The sequence below is a fragment of the Monodelphis domestica genome, chromosome 1, assembly GCF_027887165.1.
Source record: "Monodelphis domestica isolate mMonDom1 chromosome 1, mMonDom1.pri, whole genome shotgun sequence".
Lineage (NCBI taxonomy): Eukaryota > Metazoa > Chordata > Mammalia > Didelphimorphia > Didelphidae > Monodelphis > Monodelphis domestica.
Window position 1 is genome coordinate 261290465 of NC_077227.1, and position 16940 is coordinate 261307404.

General features: G+C 35.2%; 1 protein-coding gene across 6 annotated transcripts in view; it reads right to left on the reverse strand.

The window, feature by feature from the left end:
- PCNX1 (pecanex 1) overlaps nt 1–16940 on the reverse strand; it is a 216125-nt gene that overhangs the window by 39827 nt on the left and 159358 nt on the right. For all 6 annotated transcript variants that reach the window (XM_007472896.3, XM_016424178.2, XM_001368479.4 and 3 more), the window contains 4 exons: nt 15808–16023; nt 12492–12745; nt 7395–7625; nt 6517–6617 (listed from right to left, as the gene is read on the reverse strand). In XM_007472896.3, the coding sequence (XP_007472958.1) occupies nt 6517–6617; nt 7395–7625; nt 12492–12745; nt 15808–16023 (802 nt within the window). The remainder of the gene's footprint in view (nt 1–6516; nt 6618–7394; nt 7626–12491; nt 12746–15807; nt 16024–16940) is intronic.

Sequence of the window (16940 nt, forward strand, 5' to 3'; positions counted from 1 at the left end):
ATAATGTACTTTAACAATTCTGAGGGACTTATGAGAAAGAACGCTATCCACATCCAGAGAAAGAACTGTGGGAGTAGAAACACAGCAGAAAAACAACTGCTTGACCACATGGGTTGATGGGGATATGATCATGGATGTAGACTCTAAATGATCACCCTAATGCCATCACCATTGATAACATGGAAATAGGTCTTGATCAATGACACAAGAAAAACCCAGTGAAATTGTGCATTGGTTATAGGAGGGCGATGGGAAGAGGAGAGAGAAAGAACATGAATCATGGAACCAAGGAATAATACTCTAAATTAATTAATCAAATGAAAATGTTTTAAAAGACTAAAATAAATACTTCATATTCACTCTTAAAAAAACAAAACTAATGTACTTTAAAAATTGTTTTAGTTTTAAAGATACTTTTCTTTGTCAGGAAACAATGTATATTTACATTGTTTTTGTTTTAAATTAAATAAATAATAAAATTAAAATTTTAAATTACTTTTATCAAAAGCAGTAGAATGAAAAGGACTATAGGAAGACACACACAAATGGAGGGTGGGCTGAATTCAGTTGCAAATGAAATAACATGTAAGGCACTTTGCAAAACTTAAAGCACTATATAAATGTGAACAAGGATTTTAGAATTGAAAGGAACCTCAGTGAAACTATCTTGTTTTATCAATAGCCCAAAAGAATCCAATCTACAACATACCAGACAAAGGATTATAAAGTCTCTGCTTAAAGACACACTAAATCAAGAAGCAAGACCTTTCACTGATATGGAATGGTTTTAATCATTACGAAGTTATCCTAACATGGGGGCAATTAGGTGCCGCAGTGGAAAGAGAACCAGGCCCAGAGATGGGAAGTCCTGGGTTCAAATCTGACCTCAGACACTTCCTAGCTGGGTGACCCAGACAAGTCACTTAACCTCTATTGCTTAGCCCTTATTGGTTTTTTGCCTTGGAACCAATACACAGTAGTAATTCTAAAATGGAAGGTAAGGGTTAAAAAAAAAAAGCAGTTATCCTAACATAAAGCCAAATCTGCTTCCTTATAATTTCCACCCATTGTGTGTGGTTTGGTAAAGGCCAAGCAGAATGGGTCTAACCCCTTCCACATGAAAGTCCTTTAGATATTTTATGACAGTTATGCCCCTCCAAACCTTTTCTTCTGACATTCCCAGTTATTTCACCTATTCCTTATGTAACATGCATGGGGACTCTAGGTCCTTTACTATCCTGGCTGTCCTCCCATGGCCATTTTCTAGTTTAACAGTATCCTTTCTAAACTGTGACATCCAGAATGAACATCATACTCCAGATCCTCTCCCCTTGCCAAAATATCTCCTCTCACCCAATTGTCAAAGGGGCATTCCTAAAGGGCAAGTCTAACTAATAGGTCTAAGCTCCAATGTCTTCCTATTGACTCTAGGATGCAGTTGTGTGTTTGGCAATTTAAAATCTTTCAAAATTCTACCCCAAACCATTCTTCAAAGTTTACTATAAATACACTGATCCCTTTCAATTAGTTTGTTCTACCCAAACTGGTCTTTAAAAATTTTTAGACACTTGATATTTCCTCTCTCCTATTTGCACAGGCTAAGATCTCCCTTCCTTGGAGAGCAAACCATATTTATTGTAGCTTCTTGATATCCCTCAGCCCAACTCCCACTTTCTACATTAGGCCTTTCTTCTGACCACCTCCTACCCCACATTATTGCTGATTCCTGACAAAGTCACCTTCCATTTATTTGATATTTTTGCACATGTTGTTTGAGTGATCTCACCAAGGAAAAATACAGTGGGATTATTCCTTCCTTATTCCTGGAAGCTCTGCTTCTCGGCTTATAGCCCAAGAGAATATTAGCTTTGTCGACCATCCTATTATCCTGTTGACTCATACTGAGTTTGTAATCCAAGGAAATCCCCAAATTTTTTTTCAGACAAACTATGAAGCATGCTTGCCCCAATTTTATGGAATAATGATTTTTTAAAAATATCTTAAGTCTTATTCTAAAGAACTTTACTCCTTTCAAACACTGAACAATTTATTAAGATACAATTTTATTTAACTACCACTGAAGATACATAAAAAATCTGGTATTTCCAAAACTCAAAGAGCTTATAATATAATGAGAGAATTGAGAAAAGAGAAGATTGAAATGCAAATAAAAACAACTCTGAGGTACCACCTCTCACCTAGCCAACTGGCCAATATGGCAGCAAAGGAGAAAGTGATAAATGTTGGAGGGATGTGACAAAATTGTGACACATACACTGCTGGTGGAGTTGCAAATTAATCCAACCATTCTGGAGGGCAATTTGGAATTATGCCAAAAGGACTTTAAAAGAATGATTACCCTTTGATCCAACCATACCACTGCTGGGTTTATGCTCTAAAGGGATAATAAGGAAAAAGACTTGTACAAAAAATAGGTATAGAGATGCTCTCTGTGGTGGCAAAAAATTGGAAAATGAAGGGGTGTCCATCGATTGGGGAATGGATGAACAAATTGTGGTATCTGATGGGGATGGAATATTATTGTGCAGAAAGGAATGATAAACCGGAGGAATTCCACATGTACTGGAATGACCTCCAGGAATTGATGCAGAGTGAAAGGAGTAAAAACTCGGAAGAAAAGCATTTATCGGCCACATGGTTCAATGGGGATAGGATTGGGGTTTTGGTGCCAAAAGATTGCTCTACTTCAAATATGAATAACTTGGAAATTGGTTCTGAACAATGATACATGTATACAGTGGAATTGCTTGTCAGCTCTGGGAGGGGGGTGGGAGGAAGAGGTGGGGGAAATCATGAATCATATAACCATGGAAAAATATTCTAAATAAGTACATAAATTACAAAAGCTAAAAAAAAATAAAGTAGGTTATATAAAAAAAAAAGAGAAGATAAATATATTCACAAAACCAGAATATAAGGTACAATATGATCAAGGGCATAAAAAGGGTTCAGAGTTGAATGTATAAGAAAATATTCTCCTTATAGATAATATACCAGGGTGAAAGAAGGGAGGTTACAGAGAACCTTCTCCCTCCAAAAAAAATCCCTTACTCCCTTCAGGGTCCCCTCACCCTTATAAAGATTATCTGACGGCATTTATTTAACTAAAGATGAATTTAATAACAAGTTCAAACTGAGAAGGTATCAGCATAGAGGGAATAGGGATTTGCCCTACACTTTGCCACAGATTGGATTTGAATCTCTCTCAGCCTTTGAGCTGAGGCCAGGCCTCGCAGGCTGGTGGAGGGTTTCTTTTATTCCTGTCTATGCTATATCTAGGCTAGCTTTCTTAAAAGTTCAAAGTCTTTAGCAGTAGACAGAAAGAGGGAAAAGAGAATGTGACTTTTGGAGATAGTTGGGCCTGTCTCTTTAGGATAATGCCCCTAAAAATCAGCCTTACAGTTCAAACCGCTCCCCTTCAATCCTTTTGTTTGTTGACACAATCACAGGAATCCAGGTAGAGAAAACAGTTGAGAAAAAATACAGGAACAGAGGTGGTTTCTATTCTGAGAGGCAGAGAGAGCTCCTTCCAGTGTGATGTCCAGGAAAGAGTACCACTCGAGAGCAACTGTCACTCTTCAAGTCTCCCCTCCCCCCTATCCAACGGCTTTCACTGTCCATCAATCTTCACTCTCACTTTCCAAACCCTTTCTGCGCAATATTTTCCCCATAATCATGGATTATTATTATTTTTTTAATTTGGGGGTTATTTATTTATTTTTAAATTTTATTTAGTCAATTTAGAATATTTTTCCTTGGTCCAAGAGTCATGTTCTTTCCCTCCCTTCCCCCAAACCTCCTGTAGGAGATGCACAATTCCATTGGATTTTGCATGTGTCCTTGATCAAAACCTATTTCCAAATTGTTATGTTTGCACTAAGGTGATCAGTTAAGAGTCTATATCCCCAATCATATCCCAATCAACCCATGTGAACAAGCAGTTGTTTTTCTTCTGTATTTCTATTCCCAGTTTTTCCTCTGAATGTGGATAGTGTTCTTTCTCATGAATTGTTCTGGATCATTGCATTGCTGATAGTAGAGAAGTCCATTACATTTGATTGTACTACAGTGTATCAGTCTCTGTGTACAATGTTCTTCTGGTTCTGCTCCTTCTACTCTGCATCAATTCCTGGAAGTTGTTCCAGTCCCCATGGAATTCCTCCACTTTATTATTCCTTTGAGCACAATAGTATTCCATCACTAACATATACCACAATTTATTCAGCCATTCCCCAATTGATGGGCATCCCCTCATTTTCCAATTTTTTGCCACCACAAACAGCACAGCTATGAATATTCTTGTACAAGTCTTTTTCCTTATTATCTCTTTGGGGTACAAACCCAACAGTGCTATGGCTGGATCAAAGGGCAGACAGTCTTTTATCGCCCTTTGGGCATAGTTCCAAATTGCCCTCCAGAATGGCTGGATCAATTCACAACTCCACCAGCAATGCATTAATGTTCCAATTTTGCCACATCCCCTCCATCATTCATTACGTTCCTTTGCTGTTATGTTATCCAATCTGCTGGGTGTGAGGTACAATTAGGGATTAAAGATTAGATGGGGAAAGACTTTCTAACTACATGTATGACCCTGGGGAAGTCACTTAACCTCTGTCTACTTTGGTTTCTTCATCTATTCTACGGAAATAATAAAAATAGCAGCACCCAATTTATAGGGGTGTTTTGAGGATCAAATGAGATAATACTTGTAAAGCACTTTATAAACTTTAAAAGCACTATAATGGTAGCTGTCAACCTCTGTTCTCAAGGAATTTTCAATAACATATATACAGGTAAATAAATATGAACCAGTAGCAGTAGGGATACAGACCTCAAGGCATAGTGGACAGAGTGCTAAGCTTGGAGTCAGGAAGATTTGGGGTTAAAATTCTGCTTCTAATATTTATTATCTGTATGAACAGGTCACAGCCTCAATGTGGCTCAGACAACCGCCTAGAATTTATCTAAATCTGAGGTGGGTTATGATCAGTGTCACTGAATGGAGTTATTTGCTATAGAAATGACAGATCTTTTCTATTTCTTCATGCCAGACTGGAGAGGGCATTATGAAATGAGAGTGGGAAGAGGATAAGGTTAGTCTAAATGAACAATGAGCTTCCACAGGAAATGGCATCTGAGCTAAGCCTTATAGGTTATCAGGGATTCTAACAAGCACAGATGATTATAGAGTGCATTATAAACATTAAGGGCAGCCTGCACAAAAGCATAGATGAAGGCTGGCTGGCCAATTTGGAAGAACCACAAAAAGGCCAATGAGATGAATGGGCAGGCAATGTTGTAATAGATATAGGACTAGACTTGGAATTCCTTAGGAATTCCTAATTCCTTGGAATTAGGAAGCCTCATTTTCCTAAATTCAAATCCTGTCTCAGATATATTTATTAGCTATATGACTGAACAAGTCACTTAACCCTGTTTGCCTTATTTTCTTCATTTGTAAAATGAGCTGGAGAAAGAAAACTACTTTTGTATCTTTGCCCAGAAAACTTCAAATGGGAGTCTGACACTATGACTCAACAATAACTGAAAGTGACTCAACAATAATAACACATAAACACAGAGTATATGAAGGTGAGTTAAATTAAATGTCTCAAAAAACATGAGATACAAATCGTGGATGGCTTTAAAAGACACGGTGAAAAGTTCACAATTTTTCTAGAAGTGATAGAAACAAAGATTTTTAAGTAAGGGAATGGTACAACCTGTCCTGTATTTTACAAATGCTAACTTAGCAGTTATATGAAGAAATTAAAACTCTCATTTCATTTCTAGTGATAAAATGGTGGTTTTAATATACCTAAAGAATAAGAAATAGGTCTAAGTGTATTTTATTTAATTTTTATTTATTTTTTTAAACCCTTACTTTTTGTCTAATACTGGGCATTGGTTCTAAGGCAGAAGAGTAGTAAGGGATAGGCAATGGGGGTTAAGTGACTTGCCCAGGGTCACACAGCTAGGAAGTGTCTGAGGCCAGATTTGAATCCAGGAACTTCCATCTCTGGGCCTGGCTCTCAATCCACTGAGCCACCTAACTGCCTCCCTAAATGTATTTTAAAACGAGAATATTTGCTAGAGAAAAATTTAAAAAAAATTCTTATCCAGTACTTACCCCTTTGTACTATTAACTGATTTTTTTTTTAGAAGAGTAGAAAGGGCTAGGTAATGGGGGTTAAGTGACTTGCTCAGGGTCACATAGCTGGGAAGTGTCTGAGGCCAGATTTGAACTGAGGACCTCCCATCTCTAGGCCTGGCTCTCAATCCACTGAGCTACCCAGCTACCCCCTAACATGAATTTCATTGTCATGTGAATACTAACTCTTTCTAGGTACTTTATTTACACAAATATATAATGGTGAAGTGATTTTTCTAATAAATTAAAATACTGATATACTTTTAAAGAGATGATTCATTTTTGAGTTACAGAATGTATGCCATTGTCTCCTTTAAAAAAAAAAAAAGACATTTTCTTACCTAGACATATGGTGGGCAGCAGTGCCTAAAGCTCTTCGCCCCAGAACACAGAGTCCATAACAAAGAGTTACTAGGGAGGAATCTTTATCTGCATCTAGTGGCTTTGGAAAAAGTGAAAAAAGTGTGGTTAATAGGGAATGGATTATTAATAATTCAGGCCAAAGGGACAGAGCATTCTTAAGTAGAAAGAGATAAAAAATAAATTTAATGTTTTTCAGATTTATCTTCAAATAAAAATCCTAATAAAAAATAAATTTAGTCCTAAGAGAAGGTGAATCATTAACATAAGCCATGAATACTTTGGGATCTTGAAATTTAATCTGGTACTCTAAAAATAATATAAAATAAAAACTCTTATTTAATAATTTGCCAAATGGAAAAGTTTTGAAGTCAGTTTTTCTAATCACTCCCAAAAGAAATATTCAATGTAATAATAGATGAATTTACTTTTTTTAAAATTACAATAGGAATTATTGAGAAAGTCTGGCTCATGACAAGCAGTTTTAGGTTTCATGAGTGATGTATTTACCATCAGATGAGAGAGAATCAAAGAAAATTTAAGTGTATATTTTACCTTTACTTTAAACCAAGACCAGCTTATAATATGCATACAGAGTAGTTTACTTTATTGCACGCTTAGAAAACAACTGGTACTTCATTATAGTCAGGGTTAATAGCTTCGTTATTATAATTTTTCTTATGAACATGAAGTATGTTTGACTTGTGTATAAACAAATATATGGCTTATGAAGATACACTTAAATTGATAAGCTTTAAACCCAACTTAACTGCATGCATATTTAACAAATACATGTGAGTAATACATAAAGGAGAGAAACCTGGATAGGAGGGTGCAAAGCTTATTCAATCACATCTACCTTTGCTCTTCGAGAACAACAATATTCAATCCAGTTGAGGTAAATCACACAGAAACTCTCTCGGGATATGCCTGCTAGTCGATGATCATAATCTTCATCAATATTTGGATTAAATGTAGGGTCCACATCAACATAATTGCGGTCAGCACATAAGCGTAGCCCTTCCTGCATTGTCTCATTGGCTAGCCATTCCTCTAGTTTGGAGGAGGTTGTAACGTAGTAAATGATACCCTAAATTGCAATAATGACAAAAAGGTTGTAACTTAACAAATAATGCAAAAAATTAATTTCTAAGACATTAAATATCTGCCAATATGCAAAGCACTCCTCTAAGCACTTCTCTGGGAGATACAAAAATTATTACTTAAGGTAAGTGGGTGCCATGCTATGAAGAGTTTAAAACGCCAAGCTAAAGATTTCTTATTTTCTCCCAAAGACAACTGAGTAATTTTAAGTAGGTGAATGATATGGTAATATCTGTGCTTAAGGAATGTCAAGCAGTCAGTCATATGGAAGATTAGAAAGAGGATAAGATTGGAAGCAGAGACCAACTAAATAGGTGACTTTACTATGGGACTGATCTATGGTATAGGCTATGTCAATGGAGAGGTGATGAATGAGAGGGATGCTAAAGAGATAGAAGTAACAAAATTTGGCATAATTGGATATAGGGAGATGCAGGAAAAAGCCAAAGATGACTCTAAGGTTAAAGACATGGGTGACTGAAGGATGGTGATGTTCGAAACAGAAAGCATTTGGAGGCGTGCTGGGTTTGGAAGGAATACTTTAACATATATTTAAGGAATCTGTAAGACATGTAGATGGGACCATTCAACAGGTGGTTAGTAATATAGGACTGGAATGAAGGAGATTATGGATGGACATGCAGATACAGAGAACAGCTAAAGAGAGATAATTGAGCCCATGGGAACTAATCAGATCATAGAGGGAAAAGTATAGAAGGAGAAAAGAAAATCTGAATAGACCACTAGGAAATTAAGATGATAATCAAGGAAAGGAGACTGAGAATGAAAAGTAGGAAGAAAAATAAGAGCAAGCCCCTTCCTACCTTTCTACACCTTACTCTTTTCTACATATTCTGCAATCCAGTGATATTACCTCTTCCTACCTGTCCAGTATTCTAACATCTTACACCTCTCACCCCATGTACTCTAACATCAGTGGCACAGGCCTCCTTGCTGCTATTCCTTGCATACTGTTACTATAACTCCCAGTCTGTGACATTTTCAATGAATGTCTCCCATGGTCTCCCTCCTCATCTCTATCTCTTGGTTTCTATAACTTCCTTCAGGTCCCAAGTAAAGTCCCATCTTCTATTAGAAGACTTTCTCAGTCTCTCTAAATGATAGTGACTTCTCTCTAAGATTACCTTAAGTGCATCTGATAGATATGCTGTTGTCTATCCAATTATCTATCTTGTTTCTCACAAGACAGTGAATTTGGGAACTTCGACTCTTTTGCTCTATCATCAGCACTTAGTATAATGCACATCACATAGTATGTATTTGATAAATAAAATTGTTTATTTCAGAGTATATACACACATATTACATGTGCATGTAATAAAAAGAATAAAGACAAAAATGTAAAGCAGTTAAATATAAGGTAGTTAGTGAGAGATGACACTAGCAATTAAGGATTCAGGAAAGGCTTCATGTAGAAGGTGATACTTGAATTGCAGTGAGAGATGGCTGGTATAAAGACATAAAGATAGGAAATGGAGGGCTGTACAAGGTTGAAAAAAGGGCAGAAGAGTAATGCACAATAAAAGTTGGAAGGACAGGGCTAGTTGTGTGGAACTTTGAAAGATAAACAATAGACAAGAAAAAGAAATTGAAGGAATAAGAATAGGTGGCAAGGAAACAAAGTATCTCTCTTTGTAAATGATATGATGGTATACTTGAGAATCCTAGAGAATCAACTAAACAATTAGTGGAAACTGCTGACAGGGTTACAAGGATATAAAAGAAAATCCACATATAACATTAACATTTCTTTATATTACCAACAACACACAACAGGAAGAGAAAGAAATTTCATTTAAATTAAAATTAAAATTTAAACTAGAAAAGTTCCATTTAAAATAACTACAGACAATATAAAATACTTGAGAAATCCAGGAATTTTATGAACACAATTACAAAACACTTTCCACACAAATAAAGACAGATCCTAACAATTGGAGAACTATCAATTGCTTATGGATAGACAGAGACAATATAATCAAAATGACAATTCTACCAAAATTAAGTTAGTGCCATACCAATCAAATTACCAAAGTTATTTTATATAGCTGGAAAAACATAGTAATAAAATTCATCTGGATTCCAATCTGGCTTCACATACTTCTTAACTATGTGATTCTAAATAAGTCACTTAACCCTAATTACCTAGCTCTTTTGCCTTGGAAATGATTCTTAGTATCAATACCAAGCTAGAAGGTAAGAATTAAAAAAAAATTATCTGGAAGAAAAGTCAAGAGCATGAAAAGAATAATTTTTTTTTAAAGTGAAGGAGGCTTAGCAATCTCAGATTTCAAATTATATTGCAGTGTGAAAATCATTAAAACAATGTAGTATTGGCTAAGAAATGAGTGATGGGGAATCAGTGGAATAGATTAGGTACACATATGTAGTAGTAAATGACCAAAGTAATCTAGTGTTTGATAAATGTAAAGATCCAAGGTTTTGGGACAAGAACTCACTATCTGACAAAAATTGTTGGGAAAACTGGAAAGCATTTTGTTAAAAACTAGGCATAAGCCAGTATCTCATACTGTACATGAACATAAAGTCAAGGTGGATGAATATATCATTAGCAAATTAGGGGAGAAGAGAAAATTTTACCTCTTAAAATTATGGAAAAGGAAAGAGTTTATGACAAAACAAGATAGAGAGGGTCACAAGAAATATTCTGGATAATTTTGATTACATTGAAATTAAAATTTTTTGATAAATAAAATCAGAAGGAAAATGGGAAATCGAGAAATAATTTTTATAGCAAGTTTCTCTAATAAAGGGTTCATTTCTCAGATATACAGGAACTGAGTCAAATTTATAAAAAATAAAAGCCACTGGGGCACCTAGATGGCACAGTGAATAGAGTGCCAAACCTAGAGATGAGAGTCTTGGGTTGAAATCTGACCTCAGGCCCTTCCTAGCTGCCCAGTAGATATGTTGATTATGTTACACACGTTAAAAATCAAACTTATTACCTTTCCCAAAAACTCTCTCCCACACTAAACTTTTGTCCTGTCAAAGGTTATACCATCATCTCAGATCCTCAGTACTACAACCCTGGTGTCATTCTTTATTCTTTTCACATGCAGATTTTAAAATTAATATACAATAACTAAGTATTATATTTTAAAAGTTTTATTCATAATAATTAAAATAAAACTTACACCTAACTCAGCTGGGGTCGCAAGAGAGGAGAGAAAGGGAGGAGTTACAGCAAACTTAAATACAAGGTCACCAAGCAACGTGGTGGAGAGAGAAGAATTCTGGGAAATACTGAAGGACTTCTGGAGGATGAAGTCCAAGGGTTCAAAATTCCACTTATACATTCATCACTCTTCCCCAACCCCCATAGCCTCTCACTCCCACATAATCAATCTGTTGCCAAAGTCTGTTCATTTCACCTTTCCAACAACTCTCAGAAAGAATGGTAACATTTTAAGAAGAATGAAGATATGGAATAGGAGTGGATATGAAGGAAAACACAGAAAATTCTGTTTTAGATTTATTGACTTAAGATTTCTCTAGGATATCAAATTTGAAAAGTCTAAAAGGTAGTTAGTGATATGAGATTGAAGCTCAAGGAAAAATCAAGGGTTGGATATACAAACTGTTAGTCAAACACAGGAAAGCTAATGAAGTCACCAAGAAAAGGAATACACTAAGAGGATAATAAGGAAGGGCCAAAGGAGAACTTTGCAGTATAACCAAAAAGGGAGAGGATCTAGATAACAAGTCACCAAAGGAGACTAACAAAGAGCAGTTAAGATAGTAGAATCAGGAGATAGCAGTGTCACCAAAACTCAAGAAAAAATGAGTATGAAGAGAGCAGTCAAAAGTATAAAATGCAACAGAGAACAAGAGTGATGAAAAATGAGGTATCAGATTTGGCAATTAAAGCTTCACTAGAGAGCAGAAAAAAGTTTTATTTGAGTGATGAGGTCAGAATCCATACTGAAAAAGGTTGAAAAGTGAGGAGAGGAAATGGAGACAACAAGAATAGTTGTTTAGTTTAGTTTTTTTTTTCTAGTAGTGAGAAAAGTAGTGAGAGATTTAGGATACTAGCTTGAGAGGATGGTTTAAAAATTTTTTTTAAATAATGTAGAATAGGCCATGTTTGAAGGTAGCTGGAAAGCATAATATAGGGAGAAACTGAAGACAACTTGGGTGGGGTTATATAATGTAACAAGAAGAAGAAAATAAGATTATAGAAATATTGAGAAGAGTTGATCTTGACAAGAAGAGTAATCTTATTGTCAAAGACTAGGGGAAAAGAGTGTGGGGGAAATGATGTTAAGGAGTTTTGAAATGAATAAAAGAGTAGAGGGAATAGTGAATGGCTTTAAATTTTCTCAGTAAAGTAATACGGGAGATCCTTAGCTGACTGGTGAGAAAATAAATGTGAGAAGCTTGAGGAGGTTTGTAATAGTTTCAGAGCAGTGAGATAGTGAATCATTTAGAAAAGAATAAAAGGAATGATTTGCTGAAGTGAAAGCCCATTTCAACTCGGATAATAAGATTTTATAGTACACCTAGCAAACTGCTCACATACTTTTAGGAAGGCATGAAAAAACTGCTGAAGGTTTATATTATTTCAATCATTCAAACTTTGTACAGATTTCTAAATAACAGACCAAATACATTTTTGCAAAATACATGACTAATTGGAGAGATGGCCATTATTTACTTCCTATCCATAATACTGCATGCTTCAATGAAGTTTTATTAAAGAAAAGAGTAATATAACTCTGTAAATACATTTTATTAACTGCTTTGATATTCTAGAGATAAGGAAATTATATTTTAAATGACCAGATCTTAATATGCTCAAATCCCTTACTTTAACATAATATGTGGTGAGTATTTTCCGAAGGTCAAACACTTGCAGCATGGAAGCTGCACTATTGTCAGTGATACTGTAGCCTTCCAGCACATACTTGGTGACAAGAACCTCCCAAGCTAGCCAACGTTGACTGAATGCAGCATTAAAGGAGAGCATGTGAGGAAGATGACCAGGTTCACAGCAACAAAAGCCATCATCTTCATCTACTCCTTCAGTAATGGCTTCTACTTCTCGTTGTTGGCAGTAAGTACCTTTAAAAAAAAAAAGGACCATTACAAAGGGGGGGAAATGTCAAGGATTAAAAATAAAAAATAGTAAAAGAATCCTACAAATCCTGAAATTTTATATCACCCTGAGGAAATAGTTTATGTTACTAACAAAAATTCCATTTAAATAAACTGATTATTTGAGCATGAATCATATATTCAACAGAACTTTGGTCTTTTGTTAGGTTTCTTCTAATATATAAAAATCTAGTCACTTTCCCTTATTGGTCCAGAATTTAAACCAACAATTTTAGAAAAAAATATAATTAAGAGGTTGGTCAATCATTTATAAAAAGTAACATGTAGTAAAATTATAGTAAAATGAAATCTTCAAGGCAATGACTTACTTGGAATAAACAAATATTCCAGATAGTTGGGCTATATATGTAACAAATGTTGAAGCACTGGATCTAATCTTGAAGTCATACTTTTTCTCACACCCAAATTCCCTGGTCATGGTGGGGGAATTGATCTACCCCTTGTTTACCAATGTTACTTCGAATACCTCCCATTAACCTCTAACACAAGCAAATACTTTATTCAACCTAGATCCTGGTTAGCTATCAGCTCTCTCCCCACTAAGCCATCTAGCTGTGCCTTTCTCATCTTCCTCCAAAAAGTTTCGTGTTCTCAAGACCTAGATTCATGCTTCACCAACAAAACTGAGATCATCTGACAAAGTTTCCTCTTCTCCCTTGCTCATCTTACATCACCCTCATTATTTCTTCCTCTACCCCTATCTCTAATAAAAAAGTAGCCTTTATCCTTACCAAAACCAATGCTCTCTATATGCAGATTCCAACAGTTTGTCTAGATGTGCTGCATGCCTGAGTCTCTTCCATACACATGTATGTATATATGTCTGTTTGTATGTCTATAAGTATATATGTATATGAATGTGTGAATTACTGTATGATTTTGAAGTTATGAACCAATGTCACTTCTCTAGATAATTTGGAGAGACTATGAATTAAAATAGTTGTTATAGCAGAATTTCTTTCTGGGAGATCTCCTTTGAACCAATAAAATTACACATCTAAACAAAAAAGTAAAAAGACCTTTACATATATTTAATGGATTGATGGATTATTACTTATTTATTTCTGAGATCCTCTCATTTCAATTAAAACAATTTTGACTGTATATGTTCCATATACAATCCACCAATTTTATTTCTAAGATTCCATTAAGTTGTTACAATGAACAGAACTAGTTGAGAGTCCATGGAAAGTTCTAATGATAGATATTTGCAAAATATATATATATATATATATATTTAACATTATTTTATTTGGTCATTTTCATACATTGTTCATTGGAAACAGATCATTTTCTTTTCCTCCCCCTCAAAACCCCCCTCCCACCCCTTCCCTAGCCGACACGTGATTCATCTGGGTATCACATGTGTCCTTGCTCTGAACCCATTTCCTTGTTGTTGGTATTTGCATTAGGGTGCTCATTTAGCGTCTCTCCTTGATCATGTCCCCTCAACCTCTGTAGTCAAGCAGTTGCTTTTCCTCGGTGTTTTTACTCCCTCAGTTTGTCCTCTGCTTGAGGATAGTTTTTTTTTTTTCTCGTAGATCGCTGCAGGTTGTTCAGGGAAAATATATTTTTTTCATAAATAACTCTATATACTTACAAAAATATTTGACAATTTTGTGTCCTTTTGACAGGTAAAAAAGATATATATTCTTGGAATGAGGTACTTCTTACATGTGGCAATTTACTACAATTAGGATACAGAGTTTGAGTTTTCTGCCCTGGTTTATGATGAACTATATATGTGACATTCGATGAGCCAGCTAGGACAAACTTGGTTATCCAGACAATAAAAAGAGGGGAACAGAATAGAAACTGCTGTCAATGGGGATTTGGGGAGGAATACTTTCTACTTCTATGCACCCTTCCCTGACCATAGGCTGTCAACACTCCCAGGGGAGCATGTTGGAAAGTGATACAACTCCTCCCCAAACTTGGAAAACCTAGGAATAACCAACCACAATCCTTCTGGTATAATGGAGAGCTACCAGTTCTTAATGATTGTCCTGAAGGTACATTTTCCAAATCCTTGGGAACTTGCTGATATGCCCAAAGAATCTCTGGGCCTAATCATTAACCTTGACACTGCATCTTTGAGGCTTCCAGACCCTTCCAATCACTTAAACTTTCTGATATTTATTGGTTGCCTGAAATATAATGTCAAATTTACTTGAGAAGCCTGTCTCTTTTTCTATTTGTATCTCTAGCACCAAAAAAAGTGCTTGGCAAATAGTAAGCAGTTAAAACTATTTTTTCATTCTTCAACATTTCTGCACTTCAGTTTCTTCATTCATAAAATGTAAGAGCTAGGCTAGATGTTCTATAAAGTCATTTATAGCTACATAATTATCTGATTCTAACATCTGTCAAAGAGATGAATTCATTTATGTAAGTCATATAGAAACAAATATGGCAAAAATCTACATTGGGCACAGAACTGAAATTCCAAAGTGGATATGATACCTAAGAATATTGAGGGAAGAGAACACAAATTGAAAGTTAGGAAATTTCCCTCAACTTTGGATATATGGCAAGTCAAATCATATCTTTCAATGAACAAAGTATCAGAGAGTGGACTTTGTATCATTAATATAGTGAAGTTATTCTTTTGTCCTTTATTCATAATGCTAATGTTTTTCTATTATAGCTTAAAATGCACTTGACTCAAATTTAGCTAGCTGCCTCACAAATATGTGCTACTGGTTATAAAGGAATCCAGAACAGTAAAGTACAAATATATAAACACAAAGTAATCATGTCAGGAAAAATAACTCAAAACTACTCATGGTATGATAGTAGTATCATCTTCCTATACAAGGGACAGCTTATTACTATTCTCTATATACAAATATGAAGATAATTTAGTATTTTGACTTTCCATTCTTCCATTTAAAAAGCTGTGGCATAATTTTATGTTAACATCTACTTTGAGATTAAGGCTATTAACAAATAAAACATATAAATCAAGGCAGTTGCCAACTTTAGAAATAAAGTAATAACCACCTTACCCCTAAATTCAAGTCCCCTCAGCTGGAAAGTGACAAGACCATTGCCTATCTCTATAAGATGTACCAACGCATTGAGATAATCAGAAGCAAGAATAAAACAGTCTCCAGTACTGTAGTTTCCCCATCGCCCTAGCAGCAAATCTCCACATAGACTATGCTGTAAGGAACGGGTTAGATGCTCATAAAAGATGGAATTCAGATTGTTGTCATCTGATCCTGCAGAGAAAAAATAAAAACAAAATCAACTTTTACTGTCTGAAATTGCTTTACATAATAAAAATAAACTCACTTTCACTGAAGGTTGTAACTAGAGATTTTTGACAAGATGAATCCATTTTATGTACCTATAATACCTAATTTTATTTTAGTCTAATACTTGTTGTGTTACATTCTTTAATTTCTTTTCTTAATTGTAACTATCTATACAAAATTCATATAGGCCCAATGTATAATCATTTTTGAGGGAAAAAAAAAGGAAAACTAAAAATGGTAAAGTCCTGACATCTTTATCCACTTAGATTTCCTGATTGATGTTTAGGCTCCATTTTTTTTACACTGTTACAAATATGAAATAAGAAAATGGTAAAGACTTTTTAACAACAAACAAAAAGAATAATCATTAAAATAAGCCAAACAAAACATGAAAGGAAGGTAGGTAAAAGACTTAAAGATTCAAAACAGATACGTGTTTTGGGAGTAGAGGGAGAGACAAAAAGGGCCTTGGATCTAAATTTAACTTTCTCATTACTCAAAGAAAAGAGTCTGTACTCTTTTCTTTCACAAAAGACTTAAAGAGGATGTGACTTTTTTTTTTATGAAGGAAAAATTAATGGAATTGATTATGTGGGTCAGGCATGGAGAAGTTTGAGGCTGTTGGATTAGCTGAACTTAGGAGTTCAGTTGCCTCGGGACTAATGTCAATAGGTTTCTCCACTAAATTCAGCACCAATATAGTGAACTCCCCCAGAATGGGGTGGGGGAAGGGACCCAAGCTGCCCAAGAATGGGTAAAAGGGCCCATGTCAGAAATAGAACAAGTCAAAAATTCTTTGCAAATCAGCATATTACCATGGGCTTACGCCCAAAAGTGGCTACTAAATTTCGAGTCTAGGAAAGAGTAAGGAGACCCAATCT